Source organism: Centruroides sculpturatus, unplaced genomic scaffold, assembly GCF_000671375.1.
Source record: "Centruroides sculpturatus isolate CEXI.00-Female unplaced genomic scaffold, Cexi_2.0 scaffold781, whole genome shotgun sequence".
Taxonomy (NCBI): domain Eukaryota; kingdom Metazoa; phylum Arthropoda; class Arachnida; order Scorpiones; family Buthidae; genus Centruroides; species Centruroides sculpturatus.
This window is the reverse complement of record NW_019385085.1, coordinates 1-22,652: the sequence shown is the minus strand read 5'-3', so window position 1 is coordinate 22,652 and position 22,652 is coordinate 1. Positions and strand designations below refer to the sequence as shown.

Below are 22,652 nucleotides of genomic sequence, written 5' to 3'. Positions count from 1 at the left end.
TTTATATATATAAATATAGGTTTGTATATATAAATTATATATATTTGTAAGTCTAATACAGTACCGTAATTTTATAATTTTTACGTTATCTAAAATTTTCGCTATGGAGATTTTAGGCAGGTAAGTATATACTATCGTCTGTACAGTATATAGGCCTAAATTAAGTACTGTAAGTTTAATACAGTACTATAATTTTATACATTTCTTGTGAAAAAAACATTTCTTATTCAACGACCATTAAAATTATTTCTATTAATGATGTCTCCAAAGTTCAATGAATTTTTCGCAGAAAAATAACTTATCAGGAAACACGGCCGCTGTTTGGTGCGCTGCTCCACGACGAAAACAAGCTTAAGTAATGGCATCGTCGAACAATGCACACTCGATAAGTAATCCTACAATTTTTCGTTTATAGCACAGTTTATACAGATTATTCCCAAAAAATTATACATAATTTGGAAATGTTGAGTCAAATTAGTCTAGAATCGATTAATTTTATGGAAGAAAACCTTTCAAACAGTCGTAGTCCGTAAACTGCACATGTGACGGGCTGTGATTGGCTCACGTATTTAAGGATTCTTACAACGCGAAATTCTTATAAAGCGGAACATATCTACCGCGTTATAGGGGGGTTGACTGTATATATATATATATATATTTCAACATCCCAAAGCCTAATGTATTGACACTAAGCCAAACAATCATCGTAATTAATTAGGCTACTATTATGCTATATTTAATAATTAGAAACTAAGTCATTTGATAATAGAGGTAGACATTAAGCACCAGCTCTTATCTAAAAAAATGATTATAATAATTTTATGATTTATTAAATAATTTAGAACCTTCTGGAAAAAAAAGAACTAGCCCGAAGTGAGACTTGAACCCGCAACCTCCACTTACCATGCAGTGCGATTGCCAGTTATGCCATCAGGATCCCAAACAAGCCTTCGCTTCAAGATGAATTTAAATTTAAATTCACCTGGAAGCAAAAACTTAAATTTAAATTTAAGCAAAGGCTCAAATGAATAAATTTACATAATTAATTTGAGCCTTCATAAATAAATTTAAATTTAGATATAACCATTCACAGTTACTTTCATAAGCAAGCCTTTGCTTCTGGAAGCAAAGGCTTGCTCAAGGTCCAAATGTCATAACTGGCAAGCGCACAACATGGTAAGTGGAAGTTGCAGGTTAAAGTCCCACTCTGGGCTAGTTCTTTCTTCCGGAATGTTCTAAAATTATTATAATTATTAATTTACATAAAAGATAGCATCTAACATCTACCTCTAGTACCAAATTACTTAGTTTCTAATTATTAATTATAGCCTGATTAATTACGACGATTGTTTGGCTTAGTGCAATGATTCCCAAAGTGTATGCCACGGCTTCCTCACAGGGGCGCCACAAAATGTTATAAAATTTTTATAATGTTGTAATGTACTTGTTAAAATTTGACATAGGGTGCCTTGGGAAAAATCTGCCTTTACCAAGGGTGCCTAGAATCAAAAAAGTTTGGGAACCACTGGCTTAGTATAAATATAGTAGTAACAAATAACTGAAATAAACAAATCAAATAAAAAGAAAAACTAAATAATTCAATGAATAACATTCTATATGAAGTCATTAATAAAATTATTATTATTATTGTCTTCAATAAAAAATTTAAATACTAAAATACCAAACAGTACTTTAACAAACACCTTTATTCCAGCACAATTCAATTTAAGCTAACATTTTCAATGTTTATGTCATCATCAGGCTATGTACTGTACTTGCTATCATACATTTAACAGTAATGAATATGATAAAATCAAATTACAGATTTTAAAATATCAAATATTTTAACAATTCATATATTCTCATTTGATCCAATAAAGATTTCCAAGTTTTAAACTACTTAACTGTATTAATGTACATCACATAAATATGCCTTAGTAAAAAATAAAAATAAAAATACCAAAATAAAAAATAACAACAACAAACACAACAGACATGTAATATTCTAATTACTGAAACACTTATATGGAATATGTAGATGGGATCATCCTGATATTATGGTACCATATATCATGCTTTCCAAGCATTTGAAACAAACATTTGGTCCTTATAGGTAATCAACTTTCCTTAAATACAAAATAAATTGTCTATAGTATTAAAATTTGCAACTGAATCATAAGATAAACTTTTTCAAGATTTTATAGCAAACACATCTGTTAACAGGTTAGAGAAATGTGCTTGGAATAAATGTGTTTGATAAAGTACTTATTTATTTATTTTTAACTAATATACTGTACTAGGAACTGTCTTACAGAGAAAGGATTTCCTTCCCACAATGACAATATAAAACCCAAAATTTGTATTGGAAATGTTTATTGGATCAAATGAGAATACAGTAATACCTCGACTTACGCTACCCCGACTTATGCGAACCTGGAGTTACGCGATTTTCAAATCTTGTTGATTCGTCTTTTGTTTGAGTGCCACGCAACTTTTGATTACTCACTCCCCCCACACTATTGTTCAGCTTACATGTTCAGATGTGTCGCACGGAATTGACACATAGCTACAATTTATTTTGTGTTATTTATTTCTGTGTTTGTTATATCTACAAAGCCTCGAGAGACTCTATGTGGTGATTTCTTGTAACCGTGAACAAATCAAAAGACGAGATAAGATTAACGAGAACATTTATTAGCTTACATACATTCGACTTGAATTTTACACAAATTGCGAAATTATACCCCGACTTACGCAAATTTGAGTTACGTGGTTATCGCTCGGTCCCACCTAAGCGTAAGTTTGGGATATTACTGTATATGAATTGTTATAATATTTGATATTTTAAAATCTCAAATTTTAAAATATCAATTTAAGTGAATTGATTTTAAGTGAATGCTTGAGTTTTAATTTAAAAGGGTTAGCAGAGAACAGGCATTAACTTGGTATTTAACAATAATAATACAGTAGAGCCTCGATTATCTGACTCAATTGGGGACTGGGGTTGGTCGGATAATTGAAAAGTCGGATAACTGAAAAGTATGAAAAAATCCATTATTAGTGTAGTATATTATTATATCCCATGTAATTAGTATATCACTATTAACCTACTTTGCGTTGAATTTTCATCAATGTTAAGCCTAACAAAAATTTTTTATAATAATAATTGTCGCTATTGTATCGTTAAAAATTATAAAATTAAGCCTCGTTTAAATACTGACTCCCTTTCATGGTCGATCCAGTGTTGCCAGCTAAAATACGTAAAAATAATATTAAAGTAGCCAAGACATAGCCAAATATTGTAGTGCCTCATCACCAGCTGACATTTGAAATTTGCCGACTAGGACGGTCGGTTAACCAAGGTGTCGGTTAATCGGGGGTCGGATAATCGAGGCTCTACTGTATAAATAATAACACTGGATAAATAAACACCAAGTTAATGTCTGTTCTCTGCTAACCCTTTCAAATTAAAACTCTAGCATTCAAGTAAATAAATTTCAAATTTAAACAATTACTAACATTAACAATTAAATTCTTCAAAATTTGTGTATATTTTTGTATCATGTAATTGAAGTCAGAATTTGTGCTTAACACATTGAAAATTGTAACCCCTAACAAGAAATACTGAAATCAAGAATAGAACAAATCACTTTCAATGAGTAGTTTAGCTTTCCATCATTCTAGTGTTTTCAAATTGAAAACACAATGGAATACAATGTTGAAATTGAGCACTTTCAATTTAAACTTAATATATTTTTAACATTTTAATTTTACATTAAATTTTACAAATTATTTAAAAAATATATAGAAAACCAAGCCTGAATTATACAGCCAGATTATATATCAGACTAGAATCTGACTAATTAATTAGAGAAATTATCTAATTTGGATTAAAGATAGCAGCTATGCCACCACCTCTTATTAATTCAATTATCATTTCAAATATAAGTGCTCCATACACACAAATTTCTTACATTTAAAGTAGAAAATTAAAAAGTAATTTTTGTACAAATTACTTTTAAAATTAATGTTAAGAATGCTCAGGTTAAATTTATTATGTTATTCACATTAAATGTTTTACATCACTGTTGCTGGTATGGTGTCAATTCATGTGGAACTTTGGTATCTCTTTTTGCATTTATGGCTTTGCCAGATATCTGGAAATGGTCATACAACTCACAGATAAGTTCTGAACCATCATCTTCAAAGCAGCATCCAAAACAGCAAATGGCAGTCTCCCATTGAATTCATTTTCCAGGCTCAGATCTCTGCTTCAAAACCTCTCAAATCATTACTGCATGATGCAAACTGTCATGGCAGACTCACCAAATACCCTGCAGATATTTGCAGCTGCCTTGATCTCTGTGTCTAAGTTTAAACTCACAGAGCATCAGAACAAACATTGTGAATTTCCAGCATTGTGGAAAAATGGCATTTGGTCAGCAAGATGGTTGGAAATTTGAATTTGGTTGACATGGTGGCATGTTCGACAGGTGAAGATTCTAAAATGACATTTCAAATGGGACAACCTGATAGTATTTGATTAAAATATTTGATTTCAATGTTTTATCCCTAATGTTATCATTCTAAAGTAGGCTTACTATAATATTTTTTTTTTTGAAACCGAAACAATTTTCAGAAAATAAAGCCTACTAGGATAAGTAGCTATGATTGAAAAGGCTAAATAAAGAAGTTAACAAAAAAAAAAAGTTAAAAGCAATTTTTAATAATTCAACTGAACATACCTTATTATTAAGAACTTATTAATATTTATTACTAGTGTGAACTTTTTTAAAAATTCTTTGTCATAAGTAATAGATATGTATATATCCATGGTGCGGTTTACTTTATATTACTTTTAAAAAATCAATTTTTCAAAAATATTTCCTCAAAATTGATGAAAAAACTTTATGGGTTAATTGTACCTAAATGGCAGGCAAAAAAATGGGGGTTATTTAGGTACAATTAACCCATAAAGTTTTTTCATCAATTTTGAGGAAATATTTTTGAAAAAGATTTTGATTTTTTAAAAGTAATTCTTTGTCACTTAAATTGGTATCATTAAAATATGACAATATATTTGGGGAAGTTCCTTTCGCTGCTACTAGGCATGCCTTATGTTTCACACATTTCAAGTGATTTTTAATGTCCAAACGCCCACCATGAGTTGCTGAAAATTCTGAAAAGTACAGTTCACATTTGACTTTGTCAATACAATCACAAACTTTTTTCAAACTGGATAATCCTTTTTAATTCATCAGTAAACACACATTTCTTTTTGGAATTTTGGAGATTACATTAATTTAATGTACTGTACAGTACAAAATAATCACAAATGCTGACTAGCATTTTCTCCTAGACTAAAATAGGATGTGTGCACAATGACACAGCCAGAATAAGTTTCAATGTTGCCAACTCTTAATTGAAACAAAATATCTAAAAAATGAAATAAAACTATCTGGATCTCATAGGCTAAGTGCTATTATAAATTCTGTAAAAAAATATCTGGATGAAAAAATAAAACATCTAATTTCATTACACCACTTGCTATAAATTTTGGGGAAAAACATCTAGACAACATTAAAATTACTTAGATCTAGATACAAAATATTTAGATTGGCAACAGTTGTTAAACAAAGAAGACATTTTAGTTGCCAAATTGCCATTTTACTGGAGGCTGCATTATTTTTACTTCTTATATATTCAGCACTTTTAAAATTTTACCAAGTAACCAGGACAGAATGACAAACTGGCTGGGACACAGGGACCACATCATCAAACCGGGACAGTCCCAGTCAAAATGGGATGTCTGGTAAGCCTATTCTGAAAACACTAGAGAAAAGATAAAGCAAAAGTACTCTTTGAAACTGATTGATATTTTTTTCAACTTAAGTATTATCAAAGTGTATTGATAGATTTTTATCATTTAATATAAAACAAACAATATTTTGAATTTATCCAGCCTTGAAAAAGCCAACAACAAAGATCTTAAATATAAATATTGTATCCAATATCCTAAATTTTTCAACACTATCAAGCTAGTGAGTGCTGAACTCAAAGTATTAGGTTGGTATCCTAATACATTTTAAACATATTGCTATTCACTTAACACAATTGTGACACTAACTTTGCTCTAGTTAAACAAAAGTTTTCTTGCCAAATACAATAAGACCCCATTTAACGCAGAGGATATGTTCCTAGGTGACAAAGTGCAAAACAAAACAGCATTAAACAGTCATTTTAACACAGAGTAAATAGGGAAAGAGGAAAACGCGACCAAAAATAAATAGATTTTACTTTAAGTTATTTTTATATTAATTTTGCATAATAATATATGTTAAATAATGTATCAACATATGCACACAGAAATGTAAAGTTCATTTTTTCTGACAAAGATCCTGGCTCTTGTGTTTTGCCATAAAGACATGTAATTTCATTTATTTCTTTTTTCTTTCCTTAAGCAAATGTCAGTAGCAAGAGATTGCATCCAAAATTCCTCATTTTGCTTTTGCACTCCTTTCAAAATCTGAATCATTCACTACAACAATTTGATCAACAATTTCAGTTATCATTACAAACTTTTACTAAGGAAATCTGTAGATAAATTATTTGGGTTTTTTGTTTTCAGAATCACTATTTTCCAGTTCTACATGAATTTCTTGTTCTGCAAGTTCTTGAGGGTCGTCATTGGTAAGGCTCTCATCAGAAACCTTCAGTAACTCCTCAATATCCTGCTTGTCTACATCTCCTAGTCCTGCTGTATCAATTAGGCTGACAATTTGCTCAACCTAATGATACAGCGATAGATTCTTCTCGTTGAGAATTCTTGGATACCTTCAGCCATTACTTCCACACTTTGTTCATGCATTTATCAGTTATTTCTTGTCAAGAGAAGTTGATATTGCCTATGGCATCCATGAAGTTATATTTTTTTCAAAACTGCACCAAACAGACATAGATTTAAATAAAGTACAGCGCTACAACAAATTGCCAACTTTTGCTTTTGTTTGGGAATAATCGTATTATATAGGAATAAATGAAATGCTGCAATAATTTGAATAAGCGTAAATTTTGAGTTTTTTTTAGGCTTTGAGCAGACCACGTTATATTGAATCAGCGTTAATCAAGACAGTGTTTAGCAGGGTCTTACTGTATTTAACATCTCCAGAGAGATATAAGATAGGTTGAGGCGCACTTTTTAAACGTGTAAACGTGTACGTGTGACGTTCGGCGCCGCTTTCCCGTAAGCCTAAAAGTTTGACAATGGTGTTTGGATAGTCGGTGGAATCACGCTCGACATTTCAAACACCATGGTCAAACTTTTAGGCTTATGGGAAAGCGGCGCCGAACGTCACACGTACACGTTTACACGTTTAAAACGTGCGCCTCAACCTCTCTATAAAAAGGTCGTAGTCTAAACTTACTGATAAAATCGCAGCAATGAAGAAAAATGCAAAGAAACACTTGAAATAAATAATTTTCATTCGCATCAATTGAAAATACAACCGTTTGCATTAATGATTATGTTAGAACCCGACTTCAACTAACAATGTAACACGATTTCATCATACCTATTTGGATAACTGTTGTCATCTACTACCTGAGTACATCTCATTTTGCATTTTCTCGAATACGAAAGTGATGCTTTTCGGTGATCCTTTGACTTTCCGGCCGTGCGCTACCGATTCTAATATCAGAACTGACTGCTGAATGAGTCAGTCGTCACCAGTTCCTCGACCGATACTATATTATCGACTCTGACTCGGAACATTAGAGCTTCTGAACTGGAAGCAATGAGTTCGTCTTCGAAACCCAAAATAATTCTAGATTCCATCGACTTGAAATTTACTTCCAAAACAGAAAGAACATTTCCCTCGCTGTCTAACCGTATAATATTGATACATTAAGCAGAACTCTTCTAACGTGCCAACCTTCTCGTTTATACAACCTTCCTAAAGGACACGAATTCTCTCCTGCATCAGGTCTACAACCTACAGGTATTTAACCCAACGAGAAATCTCATGTAAATTCTCTTTCTCTCGACCTACGATATGTATGTCAGTTAAATTGATATCTTACGAAGTTTGTATCATGTACTCTTTTACTTTCAAATTAAACGGTTATTTGTTTGTTAAATCTAATATCTGAGTGCATTATTTCTGTCGAACTGTCTCACATTCCTCGAATTGGAATGCGATCGCATACACACGTGGCCACTCGTTTGGCGTAATTCCGAACAAAACAAGTCGCCGCCGCGGCTTCTGTGTTGAACGAGACACAGTGGCGCGGCATCAGAGATGCCGACTCTCCGGTCTTAATTACTACTACAATTACTACTACAGTGTGTCCCAAAAATATAGATAATTTATGTTATTAATTTTTGTAANAATAAAAAACACGTCCCAATCATTTAGGTAATCTATTCACGTTTGATAAAATGTGTACACAACATCATTGAATTTTTTGGCTTGTATATTTTCTGATTTTTCTAATGCTAAGACCACTTTTCTAATAACAATAGGAAGAAACCCTTCATTTTTTCTTTCAACTAACTTTAGCTTTAATTAACAAGTGTATCATCCACCAACTAGAGAGTTTAAAAACTATCACAAAAATCCCCATAAGAGTGTCCACCCCCTGGTACTGTCAGTGGGCCGTTTGGTTGGAGATACACTGCACTACTGCGCTCTATGTAGTAATGCAACACAGATCGTGATGGCGTACACAAAACTAACTTGTTCAATATATTATTAAAAATTTTTTTTAAAACTTTGCGTCAACTTTACAAAATAAAGGACAAAATGCCTATTTTAGAAAATAAATAAAGCTAAAGGAGAGAGCAGTGAAATAAAGGACTGTCCTCTTAAATAAAGGACGTATGGTCACTGTAGTTATAGCAGACCCAACAGAGGTATCAGTGAAATGGGAAAGAGCAGAAATAATACATAAGGTGCAAGATAGGAGGCATATTAAATATACAGAAGCCTGGCATGCTCATAAGAGCAGTCTAGCAGGAAAGGCTATAAACTTCAAAGAATCATATAAAGTATCTGCAGCATGGAGAGCGGGTGCATTATGAATGTATCAGCATAAAAAAGAAAAATGCACGAACAGACATTAGTAGAAGCCAGTTATATCATCTATTTATTTATTATTATTAATTTGTATTTTTATTTTTATGTGTTCGTGTATGGGTATATTTGTACATTATCAATCCATACATTATAATTATTTTCGGACTTGCGCAATAAACGCTGAGAAAGCGTTTAAAGTTAAAACATTCTATAATCGGTTTCGTTCGTCATAAATCAAATATTGTTTGTTCGATCCTGACAAAGGTCAAATCGTTCTAGACTGAATACTGTAATATCAAAACACTTACTCAAACACCTTTTCTTGCAGCCGAAGTTTATAAGAGAAACTTTCTAACGTTTTCGGTCTTGTTAAAAGACCTTTCTCAAGAAAATAAATCAGATAAAACAACAAAAAAAAAACAATTTTGTTGTTTTATCTGATTTATTTTCTTGAGAAAGGTCTTTTAACAAGACTGAAAACGTTAGAAAGTTTCCCTGACAAAGGTCAATTAATTTGATCGAAAACGTTAGATTGCATTAATAAAATAGACTGCATGTTAAAGGTTAGTAAAGGGTTGTTACCATTTTATTTGCCAATTTTTTAAAATATATTTAAGCAAGTTTTACCATTTCATTTTTACAGTTTAACTTGTTTTATCCCCATGTCTTTTAAATACTCAGTTATTCCAGCAGTCACCATTAGATATCATTTCAGTTTTACCACATTATGCATTAAGGACTGATGAGGGCAAATGGTCCAAAATGCATTTCTTTTCATAAAAAATAGAAAATAAAGTCTACTTTTCCCATAAAAAAAAAGTGTTTCTGTGATATAAGTTCTCTATAGCAATTTTGTGATATAAGTTCTCTATAGCAATATAGTTCTAAACAAAAAATAAGAGAACAAGAAGCAATCAAGTACTGCACATCTTGATAAATGTTGAATGAGTGTTTCTTTTCATTATTAAAAGCAGATAATGCTGAATAGACAGTGTTTTTTAGTACTATTTACTTTAAATGTTTCTATATAAAAAAACCAAACTCAAATTAACTAATAATCAAATGATATAATTGGATTAACTATCAGATTAAGACTTGGATAATTAATTATATAGATATGTAATTTGGACTAAAGGTTATGCTGCCATCTTGTATTAAATTTAACAATTAGAAAAAAAGAAATTAATTAATTTATCTACTAGTTCCCAACCTTTTTTCATGTATTAACTCCTTTTTAAGAAAATTTTTTCCACTGACTCCTTCAATATTATATCTACCAGTGATGGGCAAACCTTGTCAAAACAGGAGCTATACACTGCCTATCAAAAATACACAAGAGCTTCATTCTCTATTGAAATGCCTATTGGAGAGCCATATCATCTATTTATATTATAAAATACTATAGTTAACACTGTTCTATAGTATATATCATTATTACTTTATAACCAACTAACTAAACAATTATTAAATTTCTTTGACTTTATTAATGTACTCTAAGTTTTTCAGTTGTTTGTTGAGATTAAGTTGTGAGTTACACCTACAACCATTGTATATATTACATGATGCAATAGTCAGAAAACTTATAATAATATTATATATGTATAAGTAGTATGTACCAAGTTCATAAATAGAAATTGTATAAGTACATGGAGTCCACAATAAGGGTTTAGAACAGTGTTCTGCAACCGGTGTGCTGTGGTACACTGATGTGCCGTCACATGGTGAAAGGTGTGATGTCAACTTTTACATATTTTGTTAATTTCAAATTTTATTTATATATTTTTATCACAGTTGTTGTGTTTCTTATGCTTGTATTTCATTCTCTGCTGCAGTACTCATGAAATAAGATGATGATTGTTTGTTCTTTATTACAAGCCCTAAGAAATTATATGTAAAAAAAATTTGCTCACAGGTGTTGATGTCTGTTTAATAACAATAATAATAGGTTAGTGGCATTATGTAATTCTATTAATAGTATCATATCATACATTTTTGAGGGGAATAACATTTTGGTGTGCCGTGTTGAAGTCATGGGTGTGCCACAAGTAGAAAAAGGTTGCGGAACATTGGTCTAGAAGAGCTGCAAGTGACTCACAAGGTACAGTTTGGCCAGTCATGATATATAAAGTCAAACCTCCAAAAACCAGAACTTGACAAGACTATTTTGTTTTTCCATGTCTCACAGGATAAACCTGAAGGTTCTGGCTTTCACAGGTTTTACTGTATATGCAATAGCCTTTCTATATAATTTTTAAAAATCTAAATTTATTTGATAACAAAAAATAAGTAAAACATTTTAATGTTTTAATAAATTTAATGTTTTTTAATAAATTTTTTTTATATTTACAAAATTATATTGATCCCACCTCAAACTTTCATGAACTAAGGGGTCAATGCTGGCCCTGCTGGGAAGTCCTGATTTAGACTATTCTGGAAGAAAAGATCAATCTAGAACAGGACTCAAACCCACACTTCTGCATATTGTGCAGAATATGTTGCTAATTATGCTATCTACACATCAGTCTGATCTTCATTTCCACATCAATTAGTTTACAAGATATAACAATAAATGTTATTCACCTGACATCAAGTGACCTGTGTGATTATATCTTGTAAATCACTGGTAGTTATTACTGTATCTGGACCATATAGGCATAACAGTCTATGTTTAGTCCATATTACATCATATCTAAGTAATTAGCCGAGTTTTAGCCCAAAAGTTAATCTATCTGTAAAGAACTGTTCTTAATCTTCACAAAAATTACCCTATAAAAATTTATTTTGTTCAGATCTCTTTGCTCTGCTTTCAACCTATATGTCATTTAATTTTCTTGGTTGTTTTGTATACATAACAAGTGAAAGTATTGGAATAATGTCAGATTTTACCCTCTGAATTTTTTGCAAATCTCCATGTTTTGAATCCTAAACCCAAAAAACTAAAAAAAAGTTCTATGTGCATGTGTATTGGCATCTATTGAATATTTTATTTAAAATCTTGACTTGGGGTAAAGATTAAGAAACAAAATTTGGTATGGTAGCTTGTGTATAAAGGAATTTTGATGCTTTTAAATTTTGATTTTAAAAAGTCAAAGGGATGGAAAGACATGTGTCATATCTTAAGTGAAGTCATACTTAATGAAGATTTTACTTGTTAACATTTACAGTTTTTTATAAAACTCATATCTACTTTCAAAATTAAGCCTATTGCCATTTTATAATTAAGAATATAGAAAGTTTTTATACCAAAATCTACTAACAGATGGTGCCACATACAATTTTATTATGATTAATAACATAAAAGTTACTTTTTAAATAAAACTTCCTATCAGCCAGGAAATTATGCAACTCATTGCTAGATTGTTTTATTTGTTTTATAAACTCTGAATCTTCCACTCTTCCTCCACATATACAGTTATACAATCAAATCTTCTATAATGAAATCTGTATATAGAAAAATCTGTACAGGTAGGCCTCCTACAACGCGGTACCTTTACAACGCGTTTTCGCTCCAACACGGTTGGAAAAATGCAGAAATTTTCTTACAACGTGGTTTATGGTATTTAGAAACGAATTATCTTTCACATAACAGAAAAATCTCAACGAATCACTTAATACACGCCACAGTTCGGTGTACAGAGCTAAATGTCCTCGAAAACAGCTGTTTGTCCACGTTGATGTGTTATTCCCTTGAAAGTTTCAGGGGAAGACCAGTTTCTAGACAGATGTGCATCTGTTACCATAAACACTCAAATATATCACTGAATTTTCGATAATTTATACTCTTTCAATAGGTGGGGACCGCAAAAATGGTCCAAAATACAGTATAAACTTCTATTGGGTGTATATTTTTAACAACATAGTGAAGGAAAGTTATTTTTTGCAATTTTTACTGTCCACAAAACTGTTTGAAAAAATTTTAGCCATAACAATGTTGAATGAAAAGAAAGGACCGTCGTTAGAAAGGAAATTTATTAATATATCTCTTCAAACAAAGATAGAAATTTTGGATCAAATTAAAAGTCAAGAGTGGATAGCTGATATTGGTAGGCATTTTAATTTAAATGAGTCAACTATTCGGTCAATTAAGCAATAGGAAGAAAAGATTAGGAATTCAGTCGCATCCGGATCATCTATTCTTGCGAAAAATGTTGCTCATCCGAGAGCACCTATAATGAAAAAAAAAAAAAAAATGGAACAAGCACTAATATTATGGGTAGAAGATATGAACAAGAAACGGTTGCCTTTAAATAAAACTGCACTTAAACACAAAGCCTTAAAAATATTTGATTATTTAAAACAAATGGGACAGTCGTCGGCTGATGAAAGCAGTGTTAAATTCGTGGCTAGCAATGGCTGGTTTGAAAAATTCAAAAAATGCCATTCAAACGGCAAGTTTTTCTCTTTTTAGAATCAAATCCCAGTTTTTGTATTAAGTTGGTGTCTCCTATAACGCGATTTCCCACAGCACGGTATTTTCAAGGAACTTATCTACCGCGTTGTAGGAGGCCTACCTGTATATAGAAAAAACCTGTATATAGCAAAACCTGTCCAACGTGGATAGTGTTACCACCCATCCGGTTTTCACCCAGACAGTCTGGATGAACTATTAATTTTGTCTGGGAATTTCGTGCGCAACCTGTCGCCCCCTTTTTTTGAGCTTCTACTTGTACAAATTGTATACATCTCCAATATCGAATACAGCTAAGTCATCTTCTGTATTTTTTCTTTCTTAATTTAGGTTACTTACATTATTAGATTACTCCTACCCAAGTCTCCCTAGTCACTAACTGTAACTGATTTAGAACCAGCATGCACGTTATTCTTCGCATTGCAAAATGGCATTGCGCATCCGTCAGGAACTTCTGTTCGAACAAACCTGACCTGCCGTCTAGGTCAGCAATTTTGAAAAGGTGACAACACTAAACATGGAAATGGAAAAGAAAATCAGACCACATAATGGAAAATTCAGTATCTGCTTCTATGAAGAACAAAAAATTTTTTGTGTATTTTTAACAGCTGTCTTTACTTAACAGATATGTGATTTAATTATAACAGTTATAAAATTTAACACGTTATTGCTAATGTTAGATTGTATTATTTGTTTAGATGCTTAGCTTAAACTTTTTACATCACATTTTGCTTGATGTGAAAAGTTTAAGCTAAAATAAGATGTAAAATAAAGTCAAAATGTCTGCAGATGAAATGCATATTAAGCTTTTTAAGTTTCATAAAGGATATAATGCTATAGAAAAAGTAAAAAATACTCATAGTGTGTATGAGGAGGGTGCTCCTAAATTTCAAATGTATTAAATGTACATCGTTCTAGACTGCATATTTTAATATCAAAAAACACTTACTACTTACTAGAGGTGCCTATCTTTGTCAGACAAAATTATACTCAATCCAGTTTGTTTTTTTCAATTAATGCATGCAGAACAATCATCATCATGTTTTACAACCATTTCAAGTGGATGAGGTGTTTCAACAATACATGTCTGTGATATACTTAGATGTGTTGCAAGTTTGAGAGTTGTTATTTACAGTATTTATTTTTAACAATTTCCATCTGCAATTTTTTTTGTCCACAGTTTTTGGGCACCCTATAGATTTTGTATCTTTTAGTTCAAAATTTCCCAGACAAAACTCAAAGCCACATTTAATACCAAAAAACACTTACTACAACACCTTTTCTTGCAGTCGACGTTTATTAGAAAACTTCAAACGTTTTCGGTCTTATTAAAAGACCTTTCTCAAGAAAATACGATTAAATAAAGAACAAACACTGTAAATCGAACACTTAATACAAATAACTCTTTTTTGAATCTTTCGAACTGGCTTATAATCCGTTGCGAATGACGTCAGTGTAAACTTAGCAACGGAANTCTAAAATAGTACAGTAGAAGCCGTTCTTCCGATTAAGACTTAATCCCCCCTCTCCCCCCGCAGGGAATTTCGAAAAATCCCTTCTTAGTGAGCGTTTTCATGACGTACCCTAACTGTGTACCAAATTTCACCTCTTTAGGTTCAGCGGTTTGCTCTGGGCGATGATGAATCAGTGAATGAGTCAGTCAGTCAGTCAGGACAAGCAATTTTATATATATAGATGAATCATCAAACACATGATGCTGAGAATGTTTATTACACAAGCATTAACATTTTCGACCTAATATATATATTTATATGATACTGTAACTGGATTCTTAAATCAAATGTTTTTTCGAACAAACATTTGATTTAAGAATCCAGTTACAGTAAATTTGGCCTGAAGAAGAGCCCAGGAGGGGCATTGAAAGCGTTTGCCAATCTTTGTTTGGAGTTTTCACGCCGGATATTGGTTACAGAGCATACATATTTTTGTTTTACACTTTGTACAATTTGTTTGAAGTTGAAATCCTTATAATTTCCCAGAAATTTATTAACAACTTCTTTAAAGGAGCTCCAAGCTTCCTTTTCAACCTTTGTCATACATGTTTCAAATTTTTCATCCTTCATAAGTTTTCGAATATTTGGACCCACAAAGACACCTTCCTTCACTTTGGCTGCAGATAATCCAAGAAATGCATGAATCAAGTGCTTGAAACACCGACCTTCTTTGTCTAGAGCTTTCTCAAATTGTTTTATCAAACCAAGTTTTATATGAAGTGGAGGCATAAGAATCTTTTCTTGGTCAACCAAAGCTTTCTTAATAACATTTTTGCTGCCAATTTCAAACTTCTCTCTTACTGGCCACTGTCTCTTAATCCAATGTTGACTCCTTTCCCTACTGTCCCATTCACACAGGAAGCATGGATATTTTGTATATCCCCCTTGAAGTCCAAGAAGCATGGCAATTACTTTTAAATTCCCACATATGGTCCACATGTAATCCTTGTATTTAAGTTTGTTCAAAATGACAGCTAAATTTTCATAGCATTCTATGTAGTGCACAGAATGTCCAACTGGTATTGAAGCATATTTGTTATACAGCATATTTCATTTATTGTTTATTATAAAATAACAAAAATAAATAAGATACATACATTTATTTATATATATATTAATGAATTTTAGAGGGCAAACAAAAATAAATTACATGTTAATTGTATATTCATAAAAACACAAAGACTGAAAACCGAAAATTTCATATTGTGAAAAAACTGTACAGATGGAATTTTTTGGTTATTTTTTCTGAAATCAGCGTCCAAAAATACATCAGAAACAATGCTTAGTTTTCAGGAAATATTTTCATTGCAGACCTGTGTTATTTACATTGTTATTGTATTAGTTCATTTAGTATATTTTGTTTCATTTTATTATTTATTTGTTAATATATCTAGTATTTTGTTTTAAATTTAAATGTAAAAGTGTTCAAACATTCTGTTGTTTTTAATGTTAAGTTAAAATATGTTCAAATTTCACTGCATCTGAAGATGGCCTATCATATTAGGTCAAAAACGTTAATGTTTTTGTAATAAATGTTCTCAGCATCAGATGTTTGATAATTCATTAAACATTTAAAGGGCTGAGTAGAATATTTGGTTTCATTTTATTTTTAAATTAGTTACTCATTTTTATCATAGAAAACTATTACTGATGACAAAATTAAAATTGAAATAAAAATATTTGTTATTAAGCAAAAATTTGTACTAGCAAGTAGTAATTGTTCAGTTGAGTACATGCAATTTTGATATACATGATAGCATCAAGGGATTAATTAATCGTGTTAACCAATGGTTGCCTGTAGTATGTAACCTGTATGTAGTGAAAGTCTATCTACTACAGAAGAATTGCTCAATCCCATGGGATTCCATTATAGACAGGCACATATAAGAAATCTTATAATTAATTACAAGATTAGTATCAAAATCTAAGGTTGTACAAATGCACTGGAATAAAAGTTTTGTTTATATCAGTGGTCGGCAACCAGTGGTCTGTGGACTATTGATGGTCCACCAAAAAATTTGGACATTGATCAACTGAAGGTTAGAAAAAGTATTACAAAAGAAATGTAAAATGCTTAGTTGTTTTTTTCACACACTGGGTTTTTTTTTATTCAAATCTAAAACCAAATATGAAGTGACTATTATCAATAAATAATGAACAATAATCAATATTGTGAGTGCGATTGTCGTCCTTCGTGAAAATGCACTAAGAATCCATAAACTTATTTCAAACAAGCAGCAATGTACTTGCATTAATTTGTTATAATTAAACATGAGAGTTTCATATTAATATAGTAAAATTAAACTTTTATGAAAATTATTCTACAGATTTTGTATCATTTAAAAAAATTCATGATAGTGGTCCGTGGGATTCATGGTCTGAGAGGTCAGAAAGGTTGCAGACTGCTGGTTTATATCTTGGAAATGCACAGTTAATATACAGTAGAGGATTGTTTATCTGAAAGAATTCCGGTCAGCAAATTTAATTTTCACTAGTGCTGTGGCACTGCAATCTTTGGCTATATCTTGGGCTACTCCAATATATTTTTTTTTTGTGTGTGTGTTTTAGCTGGCAGCACTGGCACTTTTGTGTGGTGTTTTTCTGAGGACTGTGTGTCGTGCTGAATTGAACATTTTTGATACTAGATTAACTTCTAAAGTATATTTTTTTTGTTTTTATATTTTTCAATATATTTATTTTGTTTGTAAAAAATAAAGAAATAATTTTTAATGATACAATAGCCACGATTATTATTTTAAAAAGTTTACATTAGGCTTAACGTCGACGAAAATTCAACGCAAAGCGACACGCAACGGAGAAAAATTTTAACACAGGATTGGTTAATATATTTTTTTTTGTATATAATCAGTTATCAGAAAAATAAGTTATCCAAACAACCCCAGTCCCCAATTGATTCAAATAAACAATGCTCTACTGTACAGATAACCTAATTTAAATTAATTATTTTCAAGCCTATCTTTTTATTACATGATTGATAATTATTATTTAAATTTTTGTTATAGAATTAAAAAATATCACACTTTATTTCAGTACAAATACATTGTCCCTTCTCTTGGATCAGATTTTTATTTGTATTGTGATATAAATTTAAAAGTGATTAAAAAATTATAATGTATTTTTAAAACCAATCTAAACTGTTTAGTATCTCCAGTTCAAAGATTTTGTGATTTTTTTTTTGTTGTGTGATTTGTGAAAAACGGTAATTTCAAAAATTACCAGTTTTATTTAACTACTATATTTGATAGGGTTATGTATTTTCTTTTGTGATAAATAATATTGTTATTTACATAGATATGCTTTTCCTAAAAGTTATTTTTAGGATTTGATTAATGCTGTTTCTATGTAGAATCAGCCATTTTATTTTGTGATAAATGTGATAATATTATATTTTGATTATTTCAGCACCAAGGATGTGTTATTGCCATTTATAAAAGCAAGCTTTACTAGTAGGCAGTTGGTACTGAATTTGAGCAATTGTTTTAATTTTAATTTGACTGAATAAATAATATTTTTGGCTTTTTTAGGTATGTTTGTTTATTTTATGACCATTTTGCCAAGTTAACTGACAGTATAAACTGTATTTTTTTTACTTTTTAATTTAACTTGTAGTTTGATTTGATGTAAATTTATTTTAGGTTTAATATTACTTATAATTTTGTAAAAGTTACATTTGTTGTTCATTGTGTTTTAATTGTATTTTTTAATATATCTGTATGTCCATACATTAAACTTTTGTCTTGTATTAATACAAATGCAAATATTATTAAGGTCATAAGTAAATAAACTCATAATAAAACTTAAAATTTAGGTGTTAAATCAGAAAATTAATATTTTTAAACAAATCATCCTTTTATAATTATTTTTGAATTCAGTTTCTTGCATAATAAATTCATTGTTTTCTCTCCTTTGTATTAGGTATTGTCTTAATCACATATTCTAAACCAATTGCAGTGTGTAGATGATGAAAACAAACAAAAACAAACGTTTTCAAACTCCTTCTGAGACCTTCATCAGGTTTTTAACATTTTCTTGATGGATATTAGTTTTGGAATAAAATTCGAGCAAGAGTTTAAATATAAGTTTGAAAAATTAATAAAACCACATTGCACCTGCGCAGAGAGTTGTCCTATTGGGACTCAACAAACGGTTAATCTGTGTTGTCAATCAACTCTAGCCAGGCCATTGACAAAACCATTTCCTCTTTATAATTTATGCATGTAGATGTAAAACTGGATTTAAAAATGTGCACTGCTTCCAACCATCTGAGCTGTTCCGTGGGAGCATAGCGAGGATGAGCTTGGTCCAATTAGAGTCCGCTATGAATGTCCGGATCTGTTGCATAAATAGAGAGGGCCATGGTGGTTCTCACATGACTTATATCAGCCAGAGGTTCTTGTAATGATCCCCATGGAGCACTTAGTTGACCCTATGTATACCAGGTCTCTATCTTAAATCCAGTTTTACATCTATGTGCATAAATTATAAAGAGGAAATGGTTTTGCCAATGGTTTGGCAAGAGTTGATTGACAACACAGTTTAGCCGTTCATTGAGTCCTGGTAGGGCGATGTGGCTTTAATAATTTTTTCAAACTTATATTCGAATTCTTGTTCGAATTTTATTCCAAAACAAAGAACCATCAAGGAATCATTAATAAACCTGATGAAGAACTCGGAAGGAGTCGAAAACATTCAATTTTGTTTGTTTTCATTATCTACACACCATAACTGGTTCAGAGTATGTCATTAACTATATCCTAGTTTGGAGAGTAGTTGTTTAGATATTGCCTTTTTAATTATTATAAATAAATATAAAAAATATTGTGTAATAAATTAGTTTAGTAAATTTTCAATACTATGCAAGAAATTACATTAAAAGATTGAAAATAATGAATAATATAAAATTAAATAATTAGAAATACATAATACTGCATACGTTTTCAGTTGTCATTGTTTGTTCCAGTAATTTTGACGGCTCAACATCAAATTCTTCTTCTACTGACATTGGTTCTTCAGTTACAGAGCAAGTTTCATTAGATGAATTGGGAGGAAGCCCCGTGTTTTTGTTTTTGGAACCACGATATGAATGTGATGTTATAGGAGACTGAGAAACAGTTACAGTCTCAGAATTTCCAGTTGTAGTTTGTGGATAAGTACCATTCACGGCTTTATTTTCTTCAGATTTATTCGTTTTATCCGTCTGAGAGTCTTTTCCTTTCAGTTTAAAATTTGCTTGTTCTTCATAATCACTATGGGTTGAATCACTTAACGATCTCTTTCTAGGTCGTCCACGTTTTCTCCTGTGATAGGGAGAAGATTCTGGTTGTGGCTGTTTATGCAAAGGAATTGGAGGAAATGGCTGAATTATTATATTTTCTTGCACTTCTTCATGTAACTGCATACAATCCTGTCTGTTTTCAATGGCAACTTCTGCCAATCCTTTAACTTTTAATGTGTCAGCAATTTTGAGAAGAGCCGACAACTGATCTTGAGTGATGTTGACTTCACCCCGATACATAAAATCTATAATGGCTTTCAAATCTTCGTACCTCATATCTTTCAAAATCACAATTGGATGTTTGCATGGATTTTCAAGAAATAAACTTTGAAAAAATGGGCTGCAGGCAGATAAAACCATTTTGTGAGCTTTCAGACTAAGTCCTTCACATGCCAATGTGACATCTACTAATTCTTCATTTGACAATAACTGTTCAAATACTGAAAAAATATTTGAATGATGATTATTCCATTTCAGACAAAACTGTTGCGAGCCCATGACTAATACCTGTTTTTCAGTCAAATGTTTCTCAATTCAAATTAATCTGTAAAATCAAACAATAAAATATAGTATACAATAATAAAAATATTATTATTGATCTAAATTAAGTCATACATACATTAGATAAATAAATGCATAAAAATGTCATTTACACCATATAATTTTTTAAATATTAAATTTTTAAAATATATGGCATACAATCAAAGAAAAAAACTAACAACAAAGCTAATGCTATGAATACATAAAATTTATAAAGTATATTTAATAATTCACACATTTAAAATAATTTGATGATAAATCTGATATTTATAATCTAGAAATAAGTAATTCCTTTTGTTTTAATTATCACACAACGGTAATTAATTTTAAATTTTTACAATATATAAAAACTGCCATAAGCACTGAAAACATGAGAAAAGCTCCATTAACTAGATGTAAACTGCATTCTAAAACATCAGATAGAAAATAATGAAAAATGTTTTTTAGTTGCTTTAATAATCTTCATATTATAACATCAAAATTTAAGATTGTACATTACATTGTGGTATCAGATATTTTTTAAAGATTGTGTCAGTCACATAAATTCTTTCAATATTGCTATCAATTAACTTTTAGTTACACAACAATTTTGGTGTACTTTTAGGTCAGATAATTAAGCCAACAAGTTTCCTTTTTCACTTTTGATATTTAATGTAATTTATAAATGCTTGACAAGTTATGCAAAAAGAAAAGAATTATTAGTAATAGGTATGTAATACTTTCTTATTTGCAGTGCAATGTTATGCATTTTAAAATGTTATAATGCCAATAGTAATGAAATTTACCACAAATGTGCTTTCAACAGCAAATAACTAAATAGTTGCTCTGCTAAATGATTTAACAGCAAAATATTAAAATTTGTACAAGTTTATAAGCTTAAACTTTAATCAATGAAGTTGAAAACAGTGTTATATTACTTCAGCCTGATTTACCTATTCTTTTGCATCCAGTGCTAAAATACATCTTGAACAAAATATTCTCCCACAGATGATCTCTCCAAAGATGTATGCATCACTGCATCCAAAAAAGTTTATTTCAGACAATTTTGCAGTATTGTTTTGATTATTTTCATCTGTTAAAAGTCTCATAGTCTGCAGTATAGAGAGTGATAATCCTGTCACATTCTGCTATTTTGCACATATTTGGAAGTATGGTTTGTAGTAAGTTGAATCAGTTCATAAAAATTTAACTAGTTCAGTTCAAAAATTTCTTAAAAGTCAAAATGTACAAATGTAATAGAAATAAATTAGAAAGATGGTAATTTTGATGACTGTTCAAGGTTGGTGGAGATTTTCCTTATTATTAGTTCAGCTCTTGTTTTCTTTTGTGTTGATTGAGAATAAACTGTTTAAGATCATTCCATTCAGTGAGCCATTTTCCTACATCTAGCCAAAATCTTTGATTAATTTCACTGACACAGGTATTTCCATACTTGGCATATTCAGCTTGATGTAGAGGTTTGCTGGATCAAAACTTTTAAACTTTTGTAGAACAGCTGGAACTATTCAATTCTATAAACAGGATTGTATCCCAGGTTGCATTAATAACAAGGTTAGATTAAATCTAGCACAAGCTTGGCAAGTTATGCTGAATTTGCACAAGGAGGTGTAAATTAATTTTTAATATCCAGGGACTTGTTAAAACTTTAATATCCAGATTTAAGATGGACATCTGGGAATTTTTTCAAAAATACATTTTGGAATTCCTTGAAAATTATTCAAATTGTTATTAGCTGAATGATTGAAGCTTTTGAAAAGTTTTACAATACTTAGAACAGGATATTTGAATAAGTTAAAACAAATAAAACATCAACAGCACAC

General features: G+C 30.8%; 1 protein-coding gene across 1 annotated transcript in view; it reads right to left on the bottom strand.

Moving 5' to 3' along the window:
* Nucleotides 1-20,843, bottom strand: part of LOC111634449 (protein tramtrack, beta isoform-like) — a 32,045-nt gene extending 11,202 nt beyond the window's left edge. Inside the window, exon 1 of the mRNA XM_023379219.1 lies at nucleotides 19,951-20,843. Coding sequence (XP_023234987.1) covers nucleotides 19,951-20,790 — 840 coding nt within the window. The 5' untranslated portion in view covers nucleotides 20,791-20,843. The remainder of the gene's footprint in view (nucleotides 1-19,950) is intronic.
* Nucleotides 20,844-22,652: the final 1,809 nt, after the last annotated feature.